At 42.0% G+C, this 24,711-nt stretch overlaps 1 protein-coding gene and 1 long non-coding RNA gene across 2 annotated transcripts in view; one reads left to right on the forward strand and one right to left on the reverse strand.

Annotated features, from left to right (window-relative positions):
* LOC110492721 (chemokine-like protein TAFA-5) overlaps nt 1–24,711 on the forward strand; it is a 162,564-nt gene that overhangs the window by 17,750 nt on the left and 120,103 nt on the right. The window contains exon 2 of the mRNA XM_090203678.1: nt 8,868–9,017. Within this exon, the coding sequence (XP_090059804.1) occupies nt 8,868–9,017 (150 nt within the window). The remainder of the gene's footprint in view (nt 1–8,867; nt 9,018–24,711) is intronic.
* LOC149985163 (uncharacterized) lies at nt 19,249–24,063 on the reverse strand. Its single transcript, XR_016487441.1, has 3 exons — nt 23,201–24,063; nt 19,965–20,228; nt 19,249–19,881 (listed from the first exon to the last, which is right to left on the reverse strand). It is a non-coding gene; the product is annotated as an uncharacterized LOC149985163 (long non-coding RNA).

Here is a 24,711-nt window from a genome sequence, read left to right on the forward strand (position 1 = left end):
ATTTTGGTTAAATTTAGGCATCAGGGTTAACCTGTTTAAGGTAATGGTTAAGGCTTGAAAAAAAATCTATGCCTAGCACTGAACCCACTATCCTCTGAGCGTTAGCTCACAGTTCAAACCTATCCTCGACCCCAGCCACAATACCTTTGCTCGTCGGGAGCCCACTAGATGGTAATAAGCACCCACGTTGCCGCTAGTGGACGGTAAGAATTACACATAATGCAGTAATTTCACCAATTCAGATATGCAGAAAAATCCATAATCCAGTAGAGTCTGGCCTGGCGATATGGAGCTCTTGCAATATGGTTATTACACATAAAAAAAAACTTTGTTTAACAATGTTTGTTGAGGTGCTCAGCAGGCATAGGACAGAAATAGACAGCAACAATGGAAAGCAGAAATTGCGCACCTGAAAAAGAGCCTATTGGATCAATGCATGGAATGATAAAAATGACATACCTTTTCCCCAGTGTGCGGCCTCTTATTTTCAATTTTGACTTTTGAGAATGTTCCAGCTCTGGAAAGTAAGCATGTGAAGCATGGTCATAATGGTCAAATAAATGTAAGCCATTACATTAGATCTAAACTGCTCATGATGCGACAGGGATTTTTGAACAATATTGAATACAGTTACTCCCGAAGGTTTAATATCCATATGAAATTGGATAAGATAATGGCCTTTTGTGGTTTATGATTTAGTAGATTAACAAGGTAGAGTTAAAATGGGAGCAGTATTTTACTCAACTGTACCTCAGAACATGTCAAAGACCTAATACGAGATTGCTAACCAATGTTTTCTTATTCTCAATTTGAACAGCAAAAGGACAAATCAACCCCTTTTTGTAGATAGGCATGCTGTGATACTAAATAAAATAATCTGCTTTCATTGCTGAAGGCTGTTTTTTTTGGAAGCCTTGAGAAGGAGAAACAGTATGCAGCATAAAACAATTTTCATGGACAAGAATGGTAGTTTTTATTTGCAATCTACCAATCAATCCAAATGAGAATGAAAGAAAAACAAGGCAGGGAATGTAGACATACCCACAAAGCGCCCGAGTAAAATGTCAATAATCTAAATGACAGAGTTAAAAGGAAGCCTGTACAGAATAAAAACATGCATGTTTGCAATAAGGCACTGAAGTAAAACTGCTAAAATGTGGCAAAGAAGTTAACTTCATGTCCTGGATTCAAAATGTTATGTTTGGGGCAAATCCAACACAACACATTACTGAGTACCACTCTTCAAATTTTCAAACAATGTGGTGGCTGCATCATGTGATGGGTATGCTTGTCATTGGCGAAGACTAGGGAGTTTTTTAGGATAAAAAGAAACAGAATAGAGCTAAGGTTGAGAGCTTCAAATTCCTTGGTGTCCACATCAACTACAAACTAGATTGGTCCAAACACACCAAGACAGTCGTGAAGAGGGCATGACAAAGCCTATTCCCCATCAGGAAACTAAAAAGGTTTGGCATGGGTCCTGAGATACTCAAAAGGTTCTACAGCTGCAACAGCTAGAGCATCCTGACCGGTTGCATCACTGCCCCGCCTCCGACCGCAAGGCACTTCAGGACCTCTACGCCATCCAGGACCTCTACACCAGGCGGTGTCAGAGGAAGGCCCTAAAAATTGTCAAAGACCCCAGCCACCCCAGTCATAGACTGTTCTCTCTACTACCTCATGGCAAGCGGTACCGGAGTGCCAAGTCTAGGACAAAAAGGCTTCTCAACAGTTTTTACCCCCAAGCCATAAGACTCCTGAACAGGTAACCAAAAGGTTACCCGGACTATTTGCATTGTGTGCCCACCCCCAACCCTTCTTTTACGCTGCTGCTACTCCCTGTTTATCTTATATGCATAGTCACTTTAACTATACATTCATGTACACACTACCTAAATTGGCCCGACCAACCAGTGCTCCCGCACATTGGCTAACCGGGCTATCTGCATTGTGTCCTACCACCCGCCAACCCCTCTTTTTACGCTTCTGCTACTCTCTGTTCATCATAAATGCATAGTCACTTTAACAATACCTACATGTACATACTACCTCAATAAGCCTGACTAACAGGTGTCTGTATATAGCCTTGCTACTCTTTTTTCAAATGTATTTTTACTGTTGTTTTATTTCTTTACTTACCTACACACACACACACACACACACATACCTTTTTTTTGCACCATTGGTTAGAGCCTGTAAGTCTACACCTGTTGTATTCGGCGCACGTGACAAATAAACTTTGATTTGGTTTGAAGCACAGGCAAATTTCCAGAAAACCTGGTTCAGTCTGTTTTCCAACAGACACTGGGAGACAAATTCAATTTTCAGCAGAACAATAACCTAAAACACAAGGCCAAATATACACTGGAGTTGCTTACCAGGATGACATTGCATGTTCCTAGTTACAGTTTTGACTTAAATTGGCTTGAAAATCTATGGCAAGACTTGAAAATGGATGTCTAGCAATGATCAGAGCTCTATGAGACTTACTCAGAAAGACTCACAGCTGTAATCTCTGCTAAAGGGGATTCTGACATGGGTGTGAATATTTATGCAAATGATATCTGTATTTCATTTTCAATAAATTTGCAAAATGTCTAAAAACATGTTTTCACTTGGCAATTATTATATAATCCATATTTCATCTGTAAACACAACATGCAACAATTTCAATGATTTTACTGAGTTACAGTTCATATAAGAACATCAATCAATTGAAATCAATTTTAGGCCCTAATCTATGGATTTCACATGGCTGGGCAGGGGTGCAGCCATGGGTGGGCCTGGGAGGGCATAGGCCCATCCACTGGGAGACAGGTTCAGCCAATCATAATGAATTTTTCCCAACAAAAATGCTTTATTGCAGACATAAATAGTTTTAAATTTCATCAGCTGTCTGTGTGCTGATCTCAGATGTTCTCGCAGGTAAAGAAGCCGGATGTGGAGGTCCTGGTTTAACGTGGTTACATGCCGTCTGGGGTTGTGAGGCAAGTTGGACGTACTGCCAAATTCTCAAACAGCGTTGGAGGCAGTTTATGGCAGAGAAATTAACATTACATGCCTTGTCAACAGCTGGACATTCCTGCAGTCAGCATGCCAAAAATGACGCACCCTCGAAACGTGAGACATCTGTGGCGTTGTGTGACAAAACTGCACATTTTAGTGTGGCCTTTTATTGTCCCCAGCACAAGGTGCACCTGTGCAATGATCATGCTGTTTAATCAGATGCTTGATATGCCACACTTGTCATGTGGATTATCTTGGCAAATGATAAATTGTCACTAACAGGGATGTAAACAGCTTTTTGTGTGTATGGAACATTTCTGGAATCTTTTTTTGAAACATGGGACCAATACTTTCCAAATTGCATTTATATTTTTGTTCAGTATATATTTTTCTTAAGGGTAGCTTTAGTGTAACTTAACTTCTTTCATTATTAAGTAATTGGTAGCTTGGTAAACTATATTTTCAGAGTAGCTTCCCCAACACTGATGACTACTGTATTGAGTATTGGTCTAAATACCAGTGAATCTACATATTCAGGTACTTGGATCTAAATGTAATTGAACTACAAAGTAACGGATCTAATGAATATGGCACATACAGTACACTGTAAAAAGGGAATTGTTCTGTTAACAATTTCAAGTAGTAAGTAGTTCTGATTAGTAATTTGCAGTGGTGGTGTATCAATGTTTAGCATTGTTTTATTTTTTTGGTGATACACCTTAGCAGGCATTGTTAAGCATATTTCTCATTCCTCTAACAATAACTGGTGGTAGAACTGTAAGTGTTTTAGAGTGATGCGTGAGGCTCTATCATTAAGAACGTCTCATTATTGAACATCGGTTTGTCCAAACGTTTTTATATATCTGTTCCCATTGAGCAATTGCACCTCATCACGCAATAAACGGCTTAATACTCTTTTAGAAATATACTTTTATTTCTTCAAAACGTACATACAACATTGTGTACCACGTGACACTATTACGTATTCATAACTTGCAAAAAAAGAAGACCTCTATCAGCACAACCAAATCAGGTGTTTATGACTACTACCTTATGATTTTAAGTAAAGACATAAAACGTAATAGAATCAAGTAAGAACAACTTGTTAATAAATGTTACATTGACTATTAAATAATCATAACTTGTAAAAACTCAATCATTTAGATTAGCAGAACACAAATACAAAATGATTTCCTCAATAACCTAAAAGTTGTTAACAGTACTCAAAAACATTAAGTAATAAGAAATCTTATTGACATAGTACCACTTTTTTTTTTTTTTTGAGTTCTAGTGACCTTTGTAAATGTAGCACTAGTCAATTTCTTTAATGAGTTAGGCATTGATTTTTTTTACAGTGTACTAACAGGTGTAAAACAAGTCAAATACAATGTCTTGGAACTGCGTTGTATGGAAGGCCAATTCCAATGTATTTACAGTGCATTTGAAAAGTATTCAGACCTTGACTTTTTCCACATTTTGTTACATTAGACTTATTCTAAAATGGAATAAATCAAACATTTCCTCAGCAATTTACACAGAATACCCCGTAATGACAAAGTGAAAACAGGTTTTTAGATTTTTTTTGCAAATGTATTAAAAATAGAAAACAGATACCTTATTTTCATAACTATTCAGATCCTTTGCAATGACACTTGAATTTTAGCTCAGGTGCATCCTGTTTCCATTGATCATACTTGAGCTATTTCTAACTTCATTGGAGTCCACCTGTGGTAAATTCAATTCATTGGACATGATTTGGAAAGGCAAACACCTGTCTATATAAGGTCCCACATTTGACAGTGCATGTCAGAGCCAAAACCAAGCATGAGATCGAAGGAATTCTCCTTAGAGCGCTGAGAAAGGATTGTGTCAAAGCACAGCTCTGGGGAAGGGTGACAAGAAATGTTTGCAGAATTGAAGGTTCCAAACAAACAGTGGCCTCCATCCCATCATTCTTAAATGGAAAAAGCTTCGAACCACCAAGACATTTCCTAGAGCTTGCTGCCAGGCCAAACTGAGCAATTGAGGGGAGAAGGTCATTGGTCGGGGAGGTGACCAAGAAGCTATGGTCACTCAGACAGAGATGGGAGAAACTTCCAGAAGGACAGTCATCTCTGCAGCACTCCACCAATCAATACTTTATCATAGAGTGGCCAGATGGAAGCCACTCCTCAGTAAAAGGCACATGATAGCCCGCTTGGAGAAACAAGATTCTCTGGTCTGATGAAACCAAGATTGAACTCTTTGGCGTGAATGCCAAGCGTCATGTCTGGAGGAAACCTGGCACCATCCTTACGGTGAAGCATGGTGGTGGCAGCATTATGCTGTGGGGATGTTTTTTCGGTGTCAGGGACTGGGAGACTAGTCAGGATCGAGGCATAGATGAATGGAGAAAAGCACAAGAGATCCTTGATGAAAACCTTCTCCAGATCGCTCAGTACCTCGGACTGTGGTGAAGGCACACCTTCCAATGGGACAGCGACCCAGCCAAGATGTCCCAAAGTCACTTCTGCGTTAAGTCTCTGAATGTCCTTGAGCGCCCCAGCCAGAGCCCGGACTTGAACCCGATCGAACATCTCTGGAGAGACCTGAAAATAACTGTGCAGTGAAGCTCACCATCCAACCTGACAGAGTTTGAGGGGATCTGCAGAGAAGAATGGGAGAAACTCCCCAAATACAGGTGTGTCAAGCTTGTAGCGTCATACCCTAGAAGATCAAGACTGGAATCGCTGCCAAAGGTGCTTCAACAAAGTACTGAGTAAAGGGTCTGAATACTTACAGTACCAGTCAAAAATGTATACACACACCTACTCATTACAGGGTTTTTCTCTATTTTATACACTGTAAAAAAAAATGTGAATACATAAACTATGAAATAACACATATGGAATCATGTAGTAACCAAAAGTGTATTTTATATTTGAGATTATTCATAGTAGCCACAGCTTTGCGCACTCTTGGCATTCTATCAACCAGCTTCCTGAGCTAGTCACCTGGAATGCATTTCAATTAACAGGTGTACCCTGATAAAGGTTCATTTGTGAAATGTCTTTCCTTCTTAATGCGTTTGAGCCAGTCAGTTGTGTTGTGACATTGTAGGGGTGGTATACAGAAGATGGCCCTATTTGGTAAAATACCAAGAACAGCTCACATAAGCAAAGAAAAACGACACTCCAACATTACTTTACTTTAAGCTGAAGGTCAGTCAATAAAGAACATTTGAAGAATTTTGAAAGATTCTTAAAGTGCAGTCGCAAAAACCATCAAGCGCTATTGTAATGGTTCTCCTCGTCATCTGAGGATGAGTAGTCAAGATCGGACCAATATGCAGCGTGGTACGTGTCCATGTTCATATTTGTTAAACAGAGAACACTAAACAAGATAACAACGGCGAATGAAAGGAAACAGTTCTGTAAGGTGACATACACAAAACAGAAAACAAACACCCACGAAACACAGGTGGAAAAAGGCTACCTAAGTATGATTCTCAATCAGAGACAACTAACGACACCTGCCTCTGATTGAGAACCATACCAGGTCAAACTCAAAAACCAACATAGAAAAACGAACATAGACAACCCACCCAACTCACGCCCTGACCATACTAAAACAAAGACCTAAATAAAATAACTAAGGTCAGAACGTGACAGCTATGTAGAAACTGGCTCTCATGAGGACCGCCACAGGGAAGGAAGACCCAGAGTGACCTCTGCTGCAGAGGGTACGTTCATTAGAGTTACCAGCCTCAGAAATTGCAGCCCAAATAAATACTTAACAGAGACCAAGTAACAGACACAATTCAACATAAAATGTCAGAGGAGACTGCGTGAATCAGGCCTTCATGGTGAAATTGCTGCAAAGAAACCACTTCTAAAGGACACCAATAATAAGAAGAGACTTCCTTGGGCCAAGAAATGCAATGGGCATTAGACAAGTGGCAATCTGTCTTTTGGTCTGAGGAGTCCAAATTTGAGATTTTAGGTTCCAACCACCATGTCTTTGTGAGATGCAGAGTAGGTGAACAGATGATCTCCGCATGTGTGGTTCCCACCGTGAAGCGTGGAGGAGGAGGTGTGATGTGCTTTGTTGGTGACACTGTCAATAATTTATTTAGAATTCAAGGCACACTTAACCAGCATGGCTACCACAGCATTCTACAGCGATACACCATCCCATCTGGTTTGCACTTATTGGGACTATCATTTGTTTTTCAATAGGACAATGACCCAACACACCTTCAGGCTGTGTAAGGGCTATTGGACCAAGAAGGATAGTTTAAAAAAAATGTTTTGCTTTATTTAACTAGGTAAGTCAGTTAAGAACAAATTCTTATTTTCAATGACAGCCTAGAAACAGTGGGTTAACTGCCTGGTTCAGGGGCAGAATGACAATTTGTACCTTTTTACCTAGATTTTTACCTTGTTAGTTTGGGCATTTTGATCTTGCAACCTTTCGGTTACAAGTCCAACGCTCTAACCACTTGGCTAGCTGCCGCCACAGGAGTCATGGAGTGCTGCATCAGATGACCTGGCCTCCATAATCACCCGACCTCAACCCAAGTGAGATGGTTTGCGATGAGTTGGACCGTAGATTGAAGGAAAAGCAGCCAACAAGCGGTCGGCATATGTGGGAACTCCAAGACTGCTGAGAAAGCATTCCAGCTGAAGCTTGTTTAGAGAATGCCAAGAGTGTGCAAAGCTGTCATCAAGGCAAAGGGTGGCTACTTTTATGAATCTAAAATGTAAAATATGTATTGATTTGTTTGATGCTGTTTTGGTTACTACATGCTTCCATATGTGTTATTTTATAGTTTTGATATCCTCACTATTATTCTACAATGTATAAAATAGTAAAATAAAAATAAAAAGGGTGATCCAACTTTTGACTGGTACTGTATATAAATGTGATATTTCCGACTGGGTTTTTGTAATACATTTGCAAAAATGTCTAAAAAAACCGTTTTTGCTTTGTTATTATGGGGTATTGTGTATAGATTGATTAGGGAATAAATACATGTAATCCATTTTAGAATAAGGTCTTTAACATAACAAAATTCTGAAAAATTTAAGGGGTCTAAATAATTTCCGAATGCACTGTATATGTAGATCAGCTCTTGCTTTGTGGATACTGGCCCACATGTGTTGTGCTCCTTTTTTTAACTTGGAAACCTGTGAGAGACTTGAACATTTCTCTCTGTACTTTTGAATCACTATCCTAGACAGCCCACTATTACTCCGAATGTGTCTCTGCAGTAAACTTAATTAACTCCCCCGAACCTCTACACTGTGACTTGGGGCCAGATTAAATTACCACACCACGGTGCTTGCAAATTATAATCACTGACTCTGAGAACCCACTGAGTCCCTATGGAGAATGCCCCAGGGCCAGTCCACTCACACAGGTTAATGTCCAATCAGGAGATAGGTCAAAAGGTCCCAGGACTTAGATACATCAACATCTCTGGTGTCTAATCAAACAACTGGTCCACCTCATCCATGCACTGAGGAAGGGAAATTAAACAGTCTGAAATATGACTGGGATGTATAAATGGATATCTAGGGAATCCTCTATCAGCAATGTTATCACGTGTGACGTTGTCAGAGATGGTGTTAGCCTATAGGAGGTGAGGGGAAAGGTAACTGGAAAGGACCTTTGTTATTAGTTGGTGGTGAATGGTTGATTGGTGGTGAATGATTGGTTGGTTAATGTTGTTGCTTTGTATCTATTCAATGCAACCTTTCACTTAAATGTTTCTACACTGGAACTATTTTTCTTGAAATGGTAATTCCACCATGTAGAATAGACTTCACTTACAATTGTTATCTCTCTCTTACATTTCCTTTCACTCTTCCTGTCTTTAGGTCAGTTGGCAGCTGGTACTTGTGAGATAGTTACTCTGGACCGGGACAGCAGTCAGCCACGGCGGACCATAGCACGACAGACGGCGAGGTGTGCCTGCAAAAAGGGTCAGATTGCAGGCACCACGAGAGCCAGTCCGGCTTGTGTAGACGGTAAGAACCAAGATCCACCTCCATCCTTAACTTTCAGAGAGAACCCCGAAACATGGGGGTTGAGGGGCTTAAAGAGCTTTCCTCAAGGGCCTCTTGGGCCACCACCCCCTATGCATCTAAGACCATTTCTGATGTTGTGGTTTACTCCGTTATCTCTGTTAAGGTGGTTTAGGCATCTCGAATGGAGTGTTGCATTGCATTTCATCACCTGCTGTCCTTGTCCTGGGTGCCATCTGGGGAGAATTGGAAAGCAGCTGCTGGATGCACATTGAATTGCATCTCTCTGTGGGGTTGCATTGTGCTTATATTACTTTTTGTGCTTCAGCGGGAACACTTGGATGTTTTATCAAGTTGAAATACCTTCTCTCCCTTTGCGCAATACTTACAAAGACTATTGACAAAAGCCCTCATGGATCAAAAAGCCCCCATGGATCAAAAAAGGCTGACATTTGCATTTTTCCAGTGATTTGTATCCTTTCTATAATGTTGCCTGGCACCATAGCGATTATTTTAGGCACCCTCAACTTTGTTTTGGCATTTTGTGAACGCTGTGACCTGTTTTTCCAGCTTTACTGTTGACAACTTGCCTTTGACACTCTTCCTGCTGCAGTTGTTGCTATGATACCCATGTACCTGAGTGAAGCACATAACACAACATCCTAATAACAGGTTTAACACCTGAGGTGGCTGGTGGTTGTCATTGCGTTTAAAAAGATGTTGGCAATACATCTTGGGTGACCTTTACTTACCTAGAGCATGGCACATCTTTGCAGGCTTGGTATTTATGTCAGGTCGCATCTTAGCTCGGGCACTCACTTTCTTTTGTTGTTTGTTCCAGAAATAAACATTGGTGAGCCATAGAGCAGTGTTTACTCTATCAGTAGAAAAACAAGTGAGATTTCAGTTATTTTTAATCTTCCCTTCAGTTCTCAAAGTCCTCAGGCTGCAGTACCAAATGCTACAAATGTCTCTTTCCTCTATCTCCATTCCACAGAGGTCACATCTCAAACAAGATAATCCATATATCCATCACAGTTTAAATCCTCTGCTTCAGCCAAACTGCAAGGATCTGGGCCAAAATATCACAAAAATGTGAAAAAATGTGTCATCTTTCATGCAGTGTTGTCTTTTGCTCATAATGAGTTGGATTATATTTAGAAAGGCTCAATCAGAGAGTAGATTGCTTCTGCCTTTGTAGAAATGTTGCCATGGAATGGTTTCACCTGTGACCTCGATCTCATTGAAAGACCCTCAAGGTATTTTTTAATCACACAAGGAACAGCTCCCATTTGCAGTCGCAAATTACTCTAACGAGTGAAACATTCCTTCAGTGTATAAGTTCAGAAGGAACTAGAGAACAGAATCAACTAAAAGCAGTGGTTGGTATACACTCTTGGTAATAAAGGTACGCTTAGGGTACAGTATTGTTCCCTGGGGTAGAACAAGATTGAAATACTGTCGTGACATGACTATCATTAATGTGATGACTGTTATTTATCGAATTAACTAACTGTGTTTTGTTGCTCGATTAAATTAATCAAGAAGAAGTTGTTTAATGAGTTACCATCTCCCAAATTAAACTCGAAGATATATAAATTATATATCAATAACAGGCACGTATTAATCATTACCTCATATCAGTCTCATTCTGAATGTTGCAGACTTCTTGAATCCGCAAGAACCCCGTTCTACACAAATGTATTTCATATTTTTTTTTCTAACTAAATAATAACACAGAATACACATACACACTTACATGAGACAAAAGTCCCTAGTGGACTGACAAGATATGACCACGTGTTACACATATGGAGAGGGAGAGGCAAAGAGTCAAACTTATCGTACATTTAGGAACTACCCTCAAAGTAATTAAAATACTTTGCTCACGAACTGCCGCCCGTTTGGGTAATAAATGCAATGTAGTTACGTGTCTTTGTTCGTTGTCTCTCTGTTGAAACCAACCAACCCTTCTATGAGGAAGGGGCTGGATGTGTGTAAGGTTCTGGTTGTCCATCAGAGGTCACAATGTCCTCCTTAGTTTTTCCAGCTTGTAGGGGATGTTTCTTCAGATGATTGTCTGAGATGGGATCTTCTGCTTCCTTTCTCGGGTAGATAGTCAAGTTCTAGATCCTTTTACATGCACAGCTGTAAACTGTCACATTTTCTGGTCTTTATCTTCACTTGTGTTGAGAGGTTCAGAGTTTATAACCATTTCAACGTGTGGCCAATGCTCCACACTTTTCTGGTCTGATAGGTGAGGTTATCTTCTCACCTCATGTTGAGTCTTTGAGATTCAACCATTCGTAACTTTCAGCTCATGCTGTCCATCTACTGGACTCAGCATTTCAAACGTGTCGACTACCTTCTCACGTTTTCTGGCTTTTATCCTCGGGTAAAAAGGCTGGTGCTCCATCACGCCGACACAATGTCTGCGCTCACTTGGGCGTGGTTACCGACTGAGCAAAGTTATGAGAAACTCTCATTTAGAAGACTAAAATCGCATTTCTATCTTAACCAAAATACTCTCATACTTAATCATATATTTTATACAACATTTAGATATAAACTTGACAAATAGAATTTCAGAGTTACAGTTATTTTGTTACACCATCCTTACTTGCGACTAGCAATCCCGGATCCGGGAGCGTAATCATAGCCTCAAACGAATTAGCTTAACGCAGCGGACATAAATACCCCTAAACTTTTCCTATTCATGAAAATCGCAAATGAAATATATTCAAACACAAGCTTACCCTTTTGTTAATCACACTGTCATCTCAGATTTTCAAAATATGCATTACAGCCAACGCTAGACAAGCATTTGTGTAAGTTTATCATGGCATAATGCTATGCTAGCTCTGCTGGCAGCAGGCAACATTTTCACGATAATAAGAAAAGCAACCAAATTAAACCATTTACCTTTGAAGAACTTCGGATGTTTTCACTCAGGAGACTCCCAGTTAGATAGCAAATGTTCCTTTTTTCCAAAAATATAATTTTTGTAGGCGAAATAGCTCCCGTTTCTTCATCATGCTTGGCTGAGAAATCGACCGGAAAATGCTACAACTATAACGGCAAACTTTTTTTTCAAAATTTGCTCCATAATATCGACAGAAACACGGCAAACGTTGTTTACGATATATATCCGTCGAGGCAATTGGTTTCTCATAAGAAGCGATTGGAAAAATGGCTACCTCCAGTATTTTACGCAAGATTTTCTGCGGGAGACACCTTGTGACCACTTGCTAAATATGGTCCCTTACGGCTATTCTTCAATGGAAATGCCTAAAAAGACTTCACAATGCTGTAGACACCTTGGGGAATACGTGGAAAATGTAAGCTCATTCGTGGCCCATTCACAGCCATATAAGGAGTCATTGGCATGAGGCGGTTTTAAAAAATGCGGCACTTCCTGGTTGGATTTTTATCTGGGTTTTGCCTGTAACATCAGTTCTGTTGCACTCAGACAATATATTTGCAGTTTTGGAAACGTCAGCGTGTTTTCTATCCAAAGCTGTCAATTATATGCATAGTCGAGCATCTTTTCGTGACAAAATATCTTGTTTAAAACGGGAACGTTTTTTATCCAAAAATTAAAATAGCGCCCACTTTTAATGACATCACAAAATAATAACCAATATCTCATGATTATTCTTTAGATCCCCACTCACCATTCCAAACATTTGGATGTCAGAAATAATGTTCCAATGTTCACTTTTTTGAGAAAAAAGTTTTGGCGGCAAGTCTCTCTCTACACACAGCACAGGTCTGGCTATCTGTCAACCATTTGCCAAGCTGATCTAGCACTTTTTGATCCTCACGCAGGAGAGTCATGACAAGAGGTACAGTACACATAATGATCTCACATGGTACAGTTTATTGCCTTTTAGGGTACATAAAGAGTATAACAGTACATTTTTGGAAATCATTATTGTGAATATAAATGTAAAATAATCACTCTCACTCGCAAAAATAGGGGTACGGTTTCAAATCAAAAATCTAAGTTAATTGGTCATGTACACACATTTGCAGATTTTATGAAAGGTGCAGCAAAATGCTCACGTTGTTTATCTCCAACACTGCAGGGGTATCTATCAATACAATAACAATACACGCATTATCAACCAAAAGATAAATAACAGAACAAACAATATCAGAACGAGCAATGTCAGAATGAGTTCTGGGTGTTGCTAAAATCATGATTTGGTCAAACAGTAAAAGTGCATTATCGCTAGGATTCCTTTAATGAAAGTGTCTGCCCTGCCCCTGTACCTGTGCCTTTGCTGGGACCTGTTGCTGTGATGAGCGAGCCACTCTCTTCTCCCCCATGTGCTCGAGAGAAAAATGTATTCTGATTGTATAGCATTTAAAAATTGAAGTAATACTTAATCTCTATTGAACACATTTTTTTGTAAGATATTCTAGAGTCTGATTTTGACATTAAAATGTAGCAAATATAGCCCTGTAATATTATTTTCCACTTAGGGTAGATGTTGATTTACTTTTTCACACGTGAGTTCCAAATATCTCTAATGGTCGCCCCAGCATCAGTATTTTAATAGACGTGACATCAGAATGCAATCACTGTTCCAAAATGTGATTGTTACGCAACAGGACTGTTAACCTGCGCTGCCTGCAAACCAAGTCACAAATGATTTTCTAACAAGTTTAAGTTTCTAACAAAAGTTTGAATTGAGGTGTGTTCCGCCTCCTCATTAATTCACTTAGAAGTAGCCCATTTCACTGTTGCGGAAATGTGTGTTTGAGGCTTTACTGAACTGGACAAACTTCTCTTCAATGACAGCCCTATCACCTCCCCAGTGTTTACACAGATCAAATATGCAGACATTAGTGCAGTCTAGCACAAACTTTTTTCCCCTGGAACATTTTCTGGCTGGCGCTCACATTGCCTTCATTGTTGTTTTCCTTACAAATAATAACTTTGGACATGTGTGCATTCCAATCAAAGTAAGTGCCTTATTTTCTGTATATTGTGTTGTCATTTCTACTGTAGTATGTATGTATGTATGTATGTATGTATGTATGTACAGTTGTAGTCGTACGTTTACATAAACAAGTTTTAATTACTCCAACATAAGTGTTTCAACCTCTCCACAAATGTCTTGTTAAGAAACTATAGTTTTGGCAAGTCGGTTAGGACATCTACTTTGTACATGACACAAGTAATTTTTCTAACAATTTTTTAAAGACTGATCATTTCACTTAAAATTCAAATTTCCAGTGGGTCAGAAGTTTACATACACTAAGTTGACTGTGCCTTTAAACAGCTTGGAAAATTCCCGGAAATTATGTCATGGCTTTAGAAGCTTCTGATAGGCTAATTGACAACATTTAAGTCAATTGGAGGTGTGGATGTATTTCAAGGCCTAGCTTCAAACTCAGTGCATCTTTGCTTGACATTATGGGAAAATCAAAAGAAATCAGCCAAGACCTCAGAAAAGAAAATGTAGACCTCCACAAGTCTGGTGCATCCTTGGGAGCAATTTCAAAGGTACCACATTCATCTGTAAAAACAATAGTACGTAAGTATAAACACCATGGGACCACGCAGCCGTCATACCGGTCAGGAAGGAGACATGTTCTGTCTCCTGGGGATGAACGTACTTTGGTGCAAAAAGTGCAAATCAATCCCAGAAACACAGCAAAGGACCTTGTGAAGATGCTGGAGGAACAGGTACAAAAGTATCTAAACCCACAGTAAAACGAGTCCTATATTGACATAACCTGAAAGAGCGCTCAGCAAGGAAGAAGCCACTGCTCCGGTTTGCAACTGACAAAAATCGTACTTTTCTGAGAAACAGAAATAGAACTGTTTGGCCATGATGGCCATCATTATGTTTGGAGGAAAAAGGTGGAGGCTTGCAAGCCGAAGAACACCATCGCAAATGTGAAGCACGGGGGTGGCAGCATCATGTTGTGGGGGTGCTTTGCTGCATGGGGACTGGTGCACTTCACAAAATAGATGGCGCCATGAGGAAGTAAAATTATGTGGATATATTGAAGCAACATCTCAAGACATCAGACAGGAAGTAAAAGCTGGGTCGCAAATGGGTCTTCCAAATGGACAATGACCCCAAGCATTCTTCCAAAGTTGTGGCAAAATGGCTTAAGAACAAAAAAGTCAAGTTATTTGAGTGGCCATCACAAAGCCCTGACCTCCATCCTACAGAAAATGTGTGGGCAGAACTGAAAAAGCGTGTGCGAGCAAGGAGGCAACAACCCGACTCCGTTACACCAGCTCTGTCAGGAGGAATGGGTCAAAATTCACCCAACTTATTGTGGGAAGCTTGTGGAAGGCTACCCGAAACATTTGACCCAAGTTAAGCTATTTAAAGGCAATGCTACCAAATACTAATTGAGTGTATGTAAACGTCTGACCCACTGGGAATGTGATGAAAGAAATAAAAGCTGAAATAAATAATTCTCTCTAATATTATTCTAACATTTCACATTATTAAAATAAAGTGGTGTTCCTAACTGTTCTAAGACAGGGGATTTTTACTTGGATTAAATGTCAGGAATTGTGAAAAACCGAGGTTAAATGTATTTGGCTAAGGTGTATGTAAACTTCTGACTTCAACTGTACATGTACAAACCATGCATGTTTAACGCTAGCTACACGTTGTTAGTGCCGATTTGGACATATTTGTATAAAAGACAGAACATACAGAGCTCCATTTACGTTTGTGTAAATATATTAAATATGAATGTATTTGATGAAAAATTAGGTACGTACCTTTATGATTTATATTCACTTGATTGAGATATATTCATTTGTTATTAGTGCAACTTAGTTTTTGCCCCCCAACTCTTGCACCTTCATTGTACTGCTGTAAGTGTGTTAGGATAAAAGCAGGAAGTTGGGCCTTCGAGGGTAGAAGTCCTAGCTAGACACGGGAGCGGTATAGTCTTTTGACCATACAGACAGGTCATATTATGTATTTTCCATGCCAAGCAATCTATGCTTTTATTTGAAATAGATAATCTTTTTTTGTTAGATATAAGAAGAATAAACCTTTGCACCATATCCCTGGATCTCATTGAATGTTTTGGCCGTTTGGAAACCTTGAATGTGGACTGTATGCGTACAAAAAAAAAAAAAACGCTTTCAGGCTAGGACAGTGGCTATGGTAAAGAGGAAAGGAAGCCACTACACACGTGTTTCCTCTTCATTATTATGCATGCCTCAAGCGACATGCAAGCAACCTTCTTTCTGGAAGAACCTACCATACTGATGAATGAAGTGATGACTAAAGGATTTCCTCTTTGAATAAATGTAGTTATTTACATGGAGTATGCTTCCTAAGTATTTGCACAAAGCAACAATTAATCTACACAATGATAAAGTGTTTGCAGGTGTTCAGGTGGGTTCAGACCAATTTATATATACTGTAAGATTAATCAAATGTGGATGCTTGACTGCAGTTAATTAGTTATGCAATTGGAGAAGGTTGCAATGCATTATTATGCAGTGTCGTCAACACATTGTTTACCCATTCTCTTTCATTTCTTTCACTCTATTTTTCTCCATATTACAATTATTATTGTCTGTAGTGATATTAGTCTCACATCCTCTACCACACAGCAAATTGGCCAGTGTAACATTTATAGTGTTGATTCAGGTGTTAAATTAACAGTCATTGTTGTAAAAGAACCCAAGTGTTGGTGTTAATAACCAGTGTTTAACCAAAACCACGGCCGTCATTATCATATCTCCCAGCGGGTAGATTTTCAAAATGTGTTTGTTTTAATATCTATGGTTTTGCATGTACATAGATTAATTAATCTTATGCTACTCAAATATAAATAACATATATTTTTAACTAATCCACCTGTTACTGAAATGGTTGTATCAGTTTAGATGGTATAAGTAGCCTCATGTCATCATCTTTCCAACCTGGCAGTCATTTTGAATGCAGGATGTGGGTGAGAAAAATGTTGCATATCCAAACCCTGGTTGATTACAATAGGAATTACACAAGTTTGCAAGCCATCGTAACTTGCAGGCCTAATAAACATGAGTTTTAGGGCACAGATTTAGAGTAAAATAGTGATGGGTCATTCGCGAATGATTCGGCTCTAAGAGCCGGCTCTTGTAGGTGAACGTTGGGAGCTGGCTCGCATATTAGAAGAGCCAAATCTATTTATAAAAATATTTTAAAAATGAGATATGAATCATATTTAAATTAATAGAATGAACTAATTCAAAGAACGAAAAAATATATAAAACAATATAGGTCTAAATGCTCAAGCGCACACATTCTTTCTGTCTGCTCAGACTAACAGCCTCACCTGTTGTTCCTGTCAATCAGACACGCAGTGCCAACCAATGAACCAAAGATGCGTGAGGGAGGGCCGAGCCAACTCACTAACTGTCACACACTTAACAGCTGTGAAAACAACAGCTGGAAAATGAGTCAGAAGCACAATAGCATTTGGATGCATTTTAATAATGTAGACAATGTTAGAGCACAGTGTAGAATTTGCCAAAACAAAATCTCATATATAGCCGGTTCTACGTCCAACCTACACCGGCATATGCGAACTGTGCACCCAACTGTGAAGCTTGCTGCAGCGGAGCTTCGAGAAGCTAGCGGGCCTGCTAGTGATAGTGGTGGTGGAGATGTATCCACTCAGCCAAGTAGACCTACTCTGCGACCCACAGCAACGCAGTCTTCTATGGACCAGTTTATGCCATAGTCTATGTCTGTAGCAAAACAAGGCTAAATTGATATTGCATTGACTAAAATGATTGCCACCGATTTCAAGCCATTTTTGATCGTGGAGGACAGAGGTTTTAGCAATAATCTAAATCCAAAGTGCACAATTACAAGCAGGAAAACCCTTTCAAAATCACTAATTCCACAACTGTACAAGAGCACACAGGCTTCAGTGCGGGAAAGAGTCCAAAAAGCAACTGCTGTTTGCCTTAGCACTTACTGCTGGACATCAAGGGTAACCACGTCTTACATGTCGGTTACATGTCACTTCATTGAAGATCTTTCAATGTTTGAGTTCAGCGACAGACACACCTCAGATAACTTGGCAGAGGAACTGTTGAGTGGCCAGAGAATGGAAAGTATATGGAAAATTTGTCTGTTGTGTTAGCGACAATGCAGCTAACATAACCAAAGCCATTAAAATATTTAAATGGACCCAGTGATGCCAGAGCGATTGATGAGGCTCTTCAAAGAATAACCTCAGCAGCAGGGAGGGACAGCCCCAGCAGTCAGCTGGCTCAGCTACCAGGGCAACAGGAAGAAGAGAGATCAGATGGAGCAGAAGCACCAGAAGCAGTGCCACAAACATCTGCTGTTTGTATGCTGTTTGAGGAGAGAGCAACTGGGGATGCAGCATGAAGGAATCCCTCAGCAGATGCCATAATGGAGGTCCGATCCTATTTGGAGGAGGTCCTCCAAAGATCTGCAGATCCTCTGAGCTGGTGGAGGAGCAAGGCCTCTGTCTACCCACGGCTTACTAAAGTCATGACAGGGAGACTGCATAGTGGCCACAACCATTCCCTCTGAGAGGGTCTTCTCGAAAACAGGACAAATAATTACTGGGAGAAGAAACCGCATCAGCCCCTCGAAAGTGAGGCAGCTTGCATTTCTGAATGCAAATCTCTCACAAAAGCTAAATATGGTCAGCATTGCTGTGTGCTGCTGGTTATAACATGGCAATAAACAAGAGAGAAAAGAGGGACCAGTTTCATGTTTTAAGTGGGATGCTGCAATTTTGAACATTGTTATTTATTTTTCTTTGATATGGTGCAAAATTATATTATTATGTTGTTGTCAATCGGGTGTATAAGAGGCGAAGTCAAGTGCAGGAGAGTTCCGTGAGGTGAACAGGTGCACTTTTATTTTAGTTCCAAAACGAGACCACTACATAAATCAAATGTGCTCAAAACACGGTACATAACAAAAGTAAAGAGCGTAATAAGAAAGCACAATAACATGAAACAATTACACACAAAACATGATGGGAAACAGAGGGTTAAATACAAGTATATTGATTGGGGAAATGAAAACCAGGTGTGTATGGAAACAAGACAAGACAAGTGGATATGAAAAATGGAGCAGCGATGGCTAGAAAGCCGGTGACGTCGATCGTCGAACGCCGCCCAAACAAGGACGGCGGAAGTCATGACAGTAACCCCCCCCCCCCCCCCCCCCCCCCCTGTAATCTATAACATACCTCGTTCACCCTCCTCAGGACTTTAAATGGCCCCACAAACTGCGGACCCAGCTTCCGGCTGGGCAGGTGGAGGGGCAGGTTACGGGTCGAGAGCCAGACCCGGTCCGGGGTCTCACTGTGGTGACGGTCCGCGCTGGCTTTCTGGCAACGCGCGGCTCGCTGGAGATGGACACGGGCCACCTCCCATGTCTCCTCTGCACGCCTAAACCAGTCGTCCACCACAGGAGTCTCGGTCTGACATCCGTCTGGTACCCCAATACGCACTGAAAAGGGGGAGAGGTTAGTCGAGGAATGGCGAAGCGAGTTCTGTGCCATCTCGGCCCAGGGCACAAACGCTGCCCACTCCCCCGGCCGGTCCTGGCAATAGGACCGCAGAAACCTGCCCACATCCTGATTGACTCTCTACCTGCCCGTTACTCTCTGGGTGAAAACCTGAGGTAAGGCTAATCAAGACCCCCAGACGTTCCATGAACGCCTTTCAAACTCTCGACGTCAACTGGGGACCCCGATCTGACACCCCGTAGTGACGGAAGACATGCGTAAACAGGGCCTCAGCAGTCTGTAGGGCCGTAGGGAGACCAGGCAGAGGGAGGAGACGACAGGACCTAGAAAAACAATCCACAACGACCAGGATCGCGGTATTTCCCTGTGAGGGAGGAAGTTCCGTTAGGTAATCCACTGACAGATATGACCAAGGTCGTTGTGGAACAGGTAAGGTATGGAACTTACCTCTGGGCAGGGGTCTCAGAGCCTTACACTGGGCACACCGAGCAGGAGGAGACATAAGAGATCAACTGGTCATGGACAGCAGACGGAACGTACATACGCCCAACGGGACACTGGAGGGGAGCGGGCTCTATGTCCGCATCCAGATCCCACACGACCAGCTCTACCAGGCAGGAGACCAGGATTATGGGAGTCTGATCTATGTGCCGCTCCTCTGTGTCATACAGCCGGGACAGTGCGTCTACCTTCTTATTCTGGGAACGTGGTCTGTAGGATAGGGTACACACAAAACGGGTAAAGATCATGGCCCACCTTGCCTGACGAGGATTCAGTCTCCTCTCTGCCCGGATGTACTCCGGGCAAATCCTAAAAATTGCTGCACCTCGCAAATTCCGTTCGGCTGCAATGCAGTCACTCTCCATCTCCACGCCTAATGTGGAAATGCGATACCCTAGGAAGGAGACGACCTGCTGAAAGAACAGACATTTCTCAGACTTGACGTACAGGTCATGCTACAACAGTCGTCCAAGTACCTTGCGCACCAAGGACACATGCTCGGCGCGTGTAAATCAGAATGTCATCAATATACAGTGCCTTGCGAAAGTATTCGGCCCCCTTGAACTTTGCGACCTTTTGCCACATTTCAGGCTTCAAACATAAAGATATAAAACTGTATTTTTTTGTGAAGAATCAACAACAAGTGGGACACAATCATGAAGTGGAACGACATTTATTGGATATTTCAAACTTTTTTAACAAATCAAAAGCTGAAAAATTGGGCGTGCAAAATTATTCAGCCCCCTTAAGTTAATACTTCGTAGCGCCACCTTTTGCTGCGATTACAGCTGTAAGTCGCTTGGGGTATGTCTCTATCAGTTTTGCACATCGAGAGACTGAAATTTTTTCCCATTCCTCCTTGCAAAACAGCTCGAGCTCAGTGAGGTTGGATGGAGAGCATTTGTGAACAGCAGTTTTCAGTTCTTTCCACAGATTCTCGATTGGATTCAGGTCTGGACTTTGACCTGGCCATTCTAACACCTGGATATGTTTATTTTTGAACCATTCCATTGTAGATTTTGCTTTATGTTTTGGATCATTGTCTTGTTGGAAGACAAATCTCCGTCCCAGTCTCAGGTCTTTTGCAGACTCCATCAGGTTTTCTTCCAGAATGGTCCTGTATTTGGCTCCATCCATCTTCCCATCAATTTTAACCATCTTCCCTGTCCCTGCTGAAGAAAAGCAGGCCCAAACCATGATGCTGCCACCACCATGTTTGACAGTGGGGATGGTGTGTTCAGCTGTGTTGCTTTGACGCCAAACATAACGTTTTGCATTGTTGCCAAAAAGTTCAATTTTGGTTTCATCTGACCAGAGCACCTTCTTCCACATGTTTGGTGTGTCTCCCAGGTGGCTTGTGGCAAACTTTAAACTACACTTTTTATGGATATCTTTAAGAAATGTCTTTCTTCTTGCCACTCTTCCATAAATGCCAGATTTGTGCAATATACGACTGATTGTTGTCCTATGGACAGAGTCTCCCACCTCAGCTGTAGATCTCTGCAGTTCATCCAGAGTGATCATGGGCCTCTTGGCTGCATCTCTGTTCAGTCTTCTCCTTATATGAGCTGAAAGTTTAGAGGGACGGCCAGGTCTTGGTAGATTTGCAGTGGTCTGATACTCCTTCCATTTCAATATTATCGCTTGCACAGTGCTCCTTGTGATGTTTAAAGGTTGGGAAATCTTTTTGTATCCAAATCCGGCTTTAAACTTCTTCACAACAGTATCTCGGACCTTCCTGGTGTGTTCCTTGTTCTTCATGATGCTCTCTGCGCTTTTAACGGACCTCTGAGACTATCACAGTGCAGGTGCATTTATACGGAGACTTGATTACACACAGGTGGATTGTATTTATCATCATTAGTCATTTAGGTCAACATTGGATCATTCAGAGATCCTCACTGAACTTCTGGAGAGAGTTTGCTGCACTGAAAGTAAAGGGGCTGAATAATTTTGCACGCCCAATTTTTCAATTTTTGATTTGTTAAAAAAGTTTGAAATATCCAATAAATGTCGTTCCACATCATGACTGTGTCCCACTTGTTGTTGATTCTTCACAAAAAAATACAGTTTTATATCTTTGTGTTTGAAGCCTGAAATGTGGCAAAAGGTCGCAAAGTTCAAGGGGGCCGAATACTTTCGCAAGGCACTGTACACCACTACACCCTGCCCGTGCAGTTCCCTGAAAATCTCGTCTACAAAGGATTGGAAAACTGATGGAGCATTCATCAACCCGTACGGCCGGACGAGTTACTCATAATGCCCTGTGGTGGTACTGAACGCTGTCTTCCACTCGTCTCCCTCCCGGATATGCACCAGGTTATACGTACTCCTGAGATCCAGTTTTGTGAAGAAGCGCGCCCCATGCATTGACTCAATCGCTGTGGCGATACGAGGTAGCGGGTAACTGTACCTCACCGTGATTTGATTGACACCTCTATAGTCAATGCACGGGCGTAAACCTCCATCCTTCTTCACAAAAAATAAACTTGAGGAGGCGGGTGAAGTAGAGGGCCGGATGTACCCCGACGCAGGGATTCAGAGACATATGTATACACAGCCACAGTCTCCGCTTTCGACAGGGGATACATGTGACTCCTAGGAAGCGCAGCATCTGCCAGGAGATTTATCCTACAATCACCCCGTCGAAGAGGTGGAAATTGAGTCGCCTTCTTTTTACAGAAGGCGAGAGCCAAATCGGCATATTCTGGGGGGATGCGCACAGTGGAGACCTGGTCTGGACTTTCCACCATAGTAGCACCAACGGAAACCCCTCACACCTCCCTGAGCACTCTCGCGACCACCCCGTGAGAGCCCTCTGTTGCCAGGAAATAGTGGGGTTATGCAGAGCCAACCAAGGAAGGCCTAATACCACAGGAAACACAGGAGAGTCAAGGAGAAAGGGACTAATTCTCTCCCCATGATTGCCCTGCATAACAATGGCCTCCTTAATTAGCCCGGACCTTAATGTTCGACTATCTAGAGCGTGTACCGGGAAGGGACTAACTATAGGAAATATGGGGATCCCTAACCTAATGGCTAATGCTCTGTCGACAAAATTCCCAGCTGCACCTGAATCGACGAGCGCCTTGCTGCTGGGATTGTGGTGAAAACTCAGGGAAACAAACAGGCACAAACAGTTGATCAACAGAGGACTCTGGATGAGTGTGGTGCAAACTCACCTGGGGTGACACCAGAGTGCCCTACATGTTGCCTCGACTCCCAGGGGAACCAACACGGCACCGAATGGCAGTGTGTCCTCTGCGGCCACAGATGGCGCACGTGATTGCTCCTCCTTCAGTCTCTCTATGAGCAGCCCCTCTTAACTCCATAGGCACCGGAACGGGGGTGCCTGACGATGGAACCGACAGAGCCCCCTCTGGACGTCCGCGGGTGACCAGCAGGTTATCCAACCGGATGGACAAATCCACCAGTTGGTCAAAGGAAATGGTGGAATCCCTGCAGGCCAGCTCATGTCGGACGACCTCTCGTAGACTGCATCGATAGTAGTCGATGAGGGCCCTGTCGTTCCAGCCTGATCCGGCGGCCAAGGTCCGGAATATCCATGGCGAAGTCCTGGGCCCTCCTCGTCCCCTGTCTCAAATGGAAGAGCATCTCCCCCGCTGCTCAGTCCTCAGGTGGATGGTCGAAGACAGCCCTGAAGCGCCGGGTGGACTCCTCGAAGTCGTCTGGCGCCGTGTCTCCTTCTCTCCACACGGCGTTTGCCCACTCCAGCGCTCTTCCTGTGAGGCAGGAGACGAGGGCGGCCACTCTCTCCCCTCCTGAGGGAGCTGGGTGCACAGTGGCCAGGTAGAGATAAAGTTGTAACAAGAATCCCTAGCACTGTGCTGCCGTTCCATCATACTCCCTGGGAGGGGAGAGACGGATCCCACTGGAATTCTCTCCGGATGGAACGGGTGGAGACAACCCCAGTTGTGCTGGTCGAGGCACTGGAGAGACTTCCTGTCTCTCCCAGCGGTCCATGGTCTGGACAACTCGATCCATCATGGCACCAAGATGATGTAACATGGCCGAATGTTCCTGGACGTGCTCCTCGACTCCTCTAACTGGGGTACCTGCTCCTGCTGACTCCATTGGAGGTGTGTAATTCTGTCAGGTGCAGGAGAGTAGCGTGAGGTAAACAGACATACTTTTATTTTAGTTCCAAAATGAGAGCACTACATAAATCAAATGCACTCAAAACACGGAACATGACAAATGTAAAGTGCATAATAAGACAACACAATTACACACAAAACATGATGGGAAACAGAGTGTTAAATACAAGTAGATTGATTGGTGAAATGAAAACTAGATGTGTATGGAAACAAGACAAGACAAGTGGATATATGAAAAATGGAGCTGCGATGGCTAGAAAGCCGGTGACGTCGATCGCCGAACGCCGCCCGAACAAGGAGAGGAACCGACTTCGGCGGAAGTCGTGACAGTTGCTCAGATTGTATTTGTTTGAATTGTTACATTTATATGCACTTTGTTTATATACATTAAAGTTATACTTTAAATGCACATGTGTAATAACATCCTTTTTTACATTTATTTAAATTTGTGGGATGCTGCAGTTTTGCATATTGCACTGCATAATGTAGTACAGTAGATGCCAGGCACACCGGTTTGAGTGTGTCAAGAACTGCAGTGCTGTTGGATTTTACAAGCTCAACAGTTTCCCATATGT

This window comes from Oncorhynchus mykiss, chromosome 2, assembly GCF_057628025.1.
Source record: "Oncorhynchus mykiss isolate SJ-2025 chromosome 2, ASM5762802v1, whole genome shotgun sequence".
NCBI classification, from domain to species: domain Eukaryota; kingdom Metazoa; phylum Chordata; class Actinopteri; order Salmoniformes; family Salmonidae; genus Oncorhynchus; species Oncorhynchus mykiss.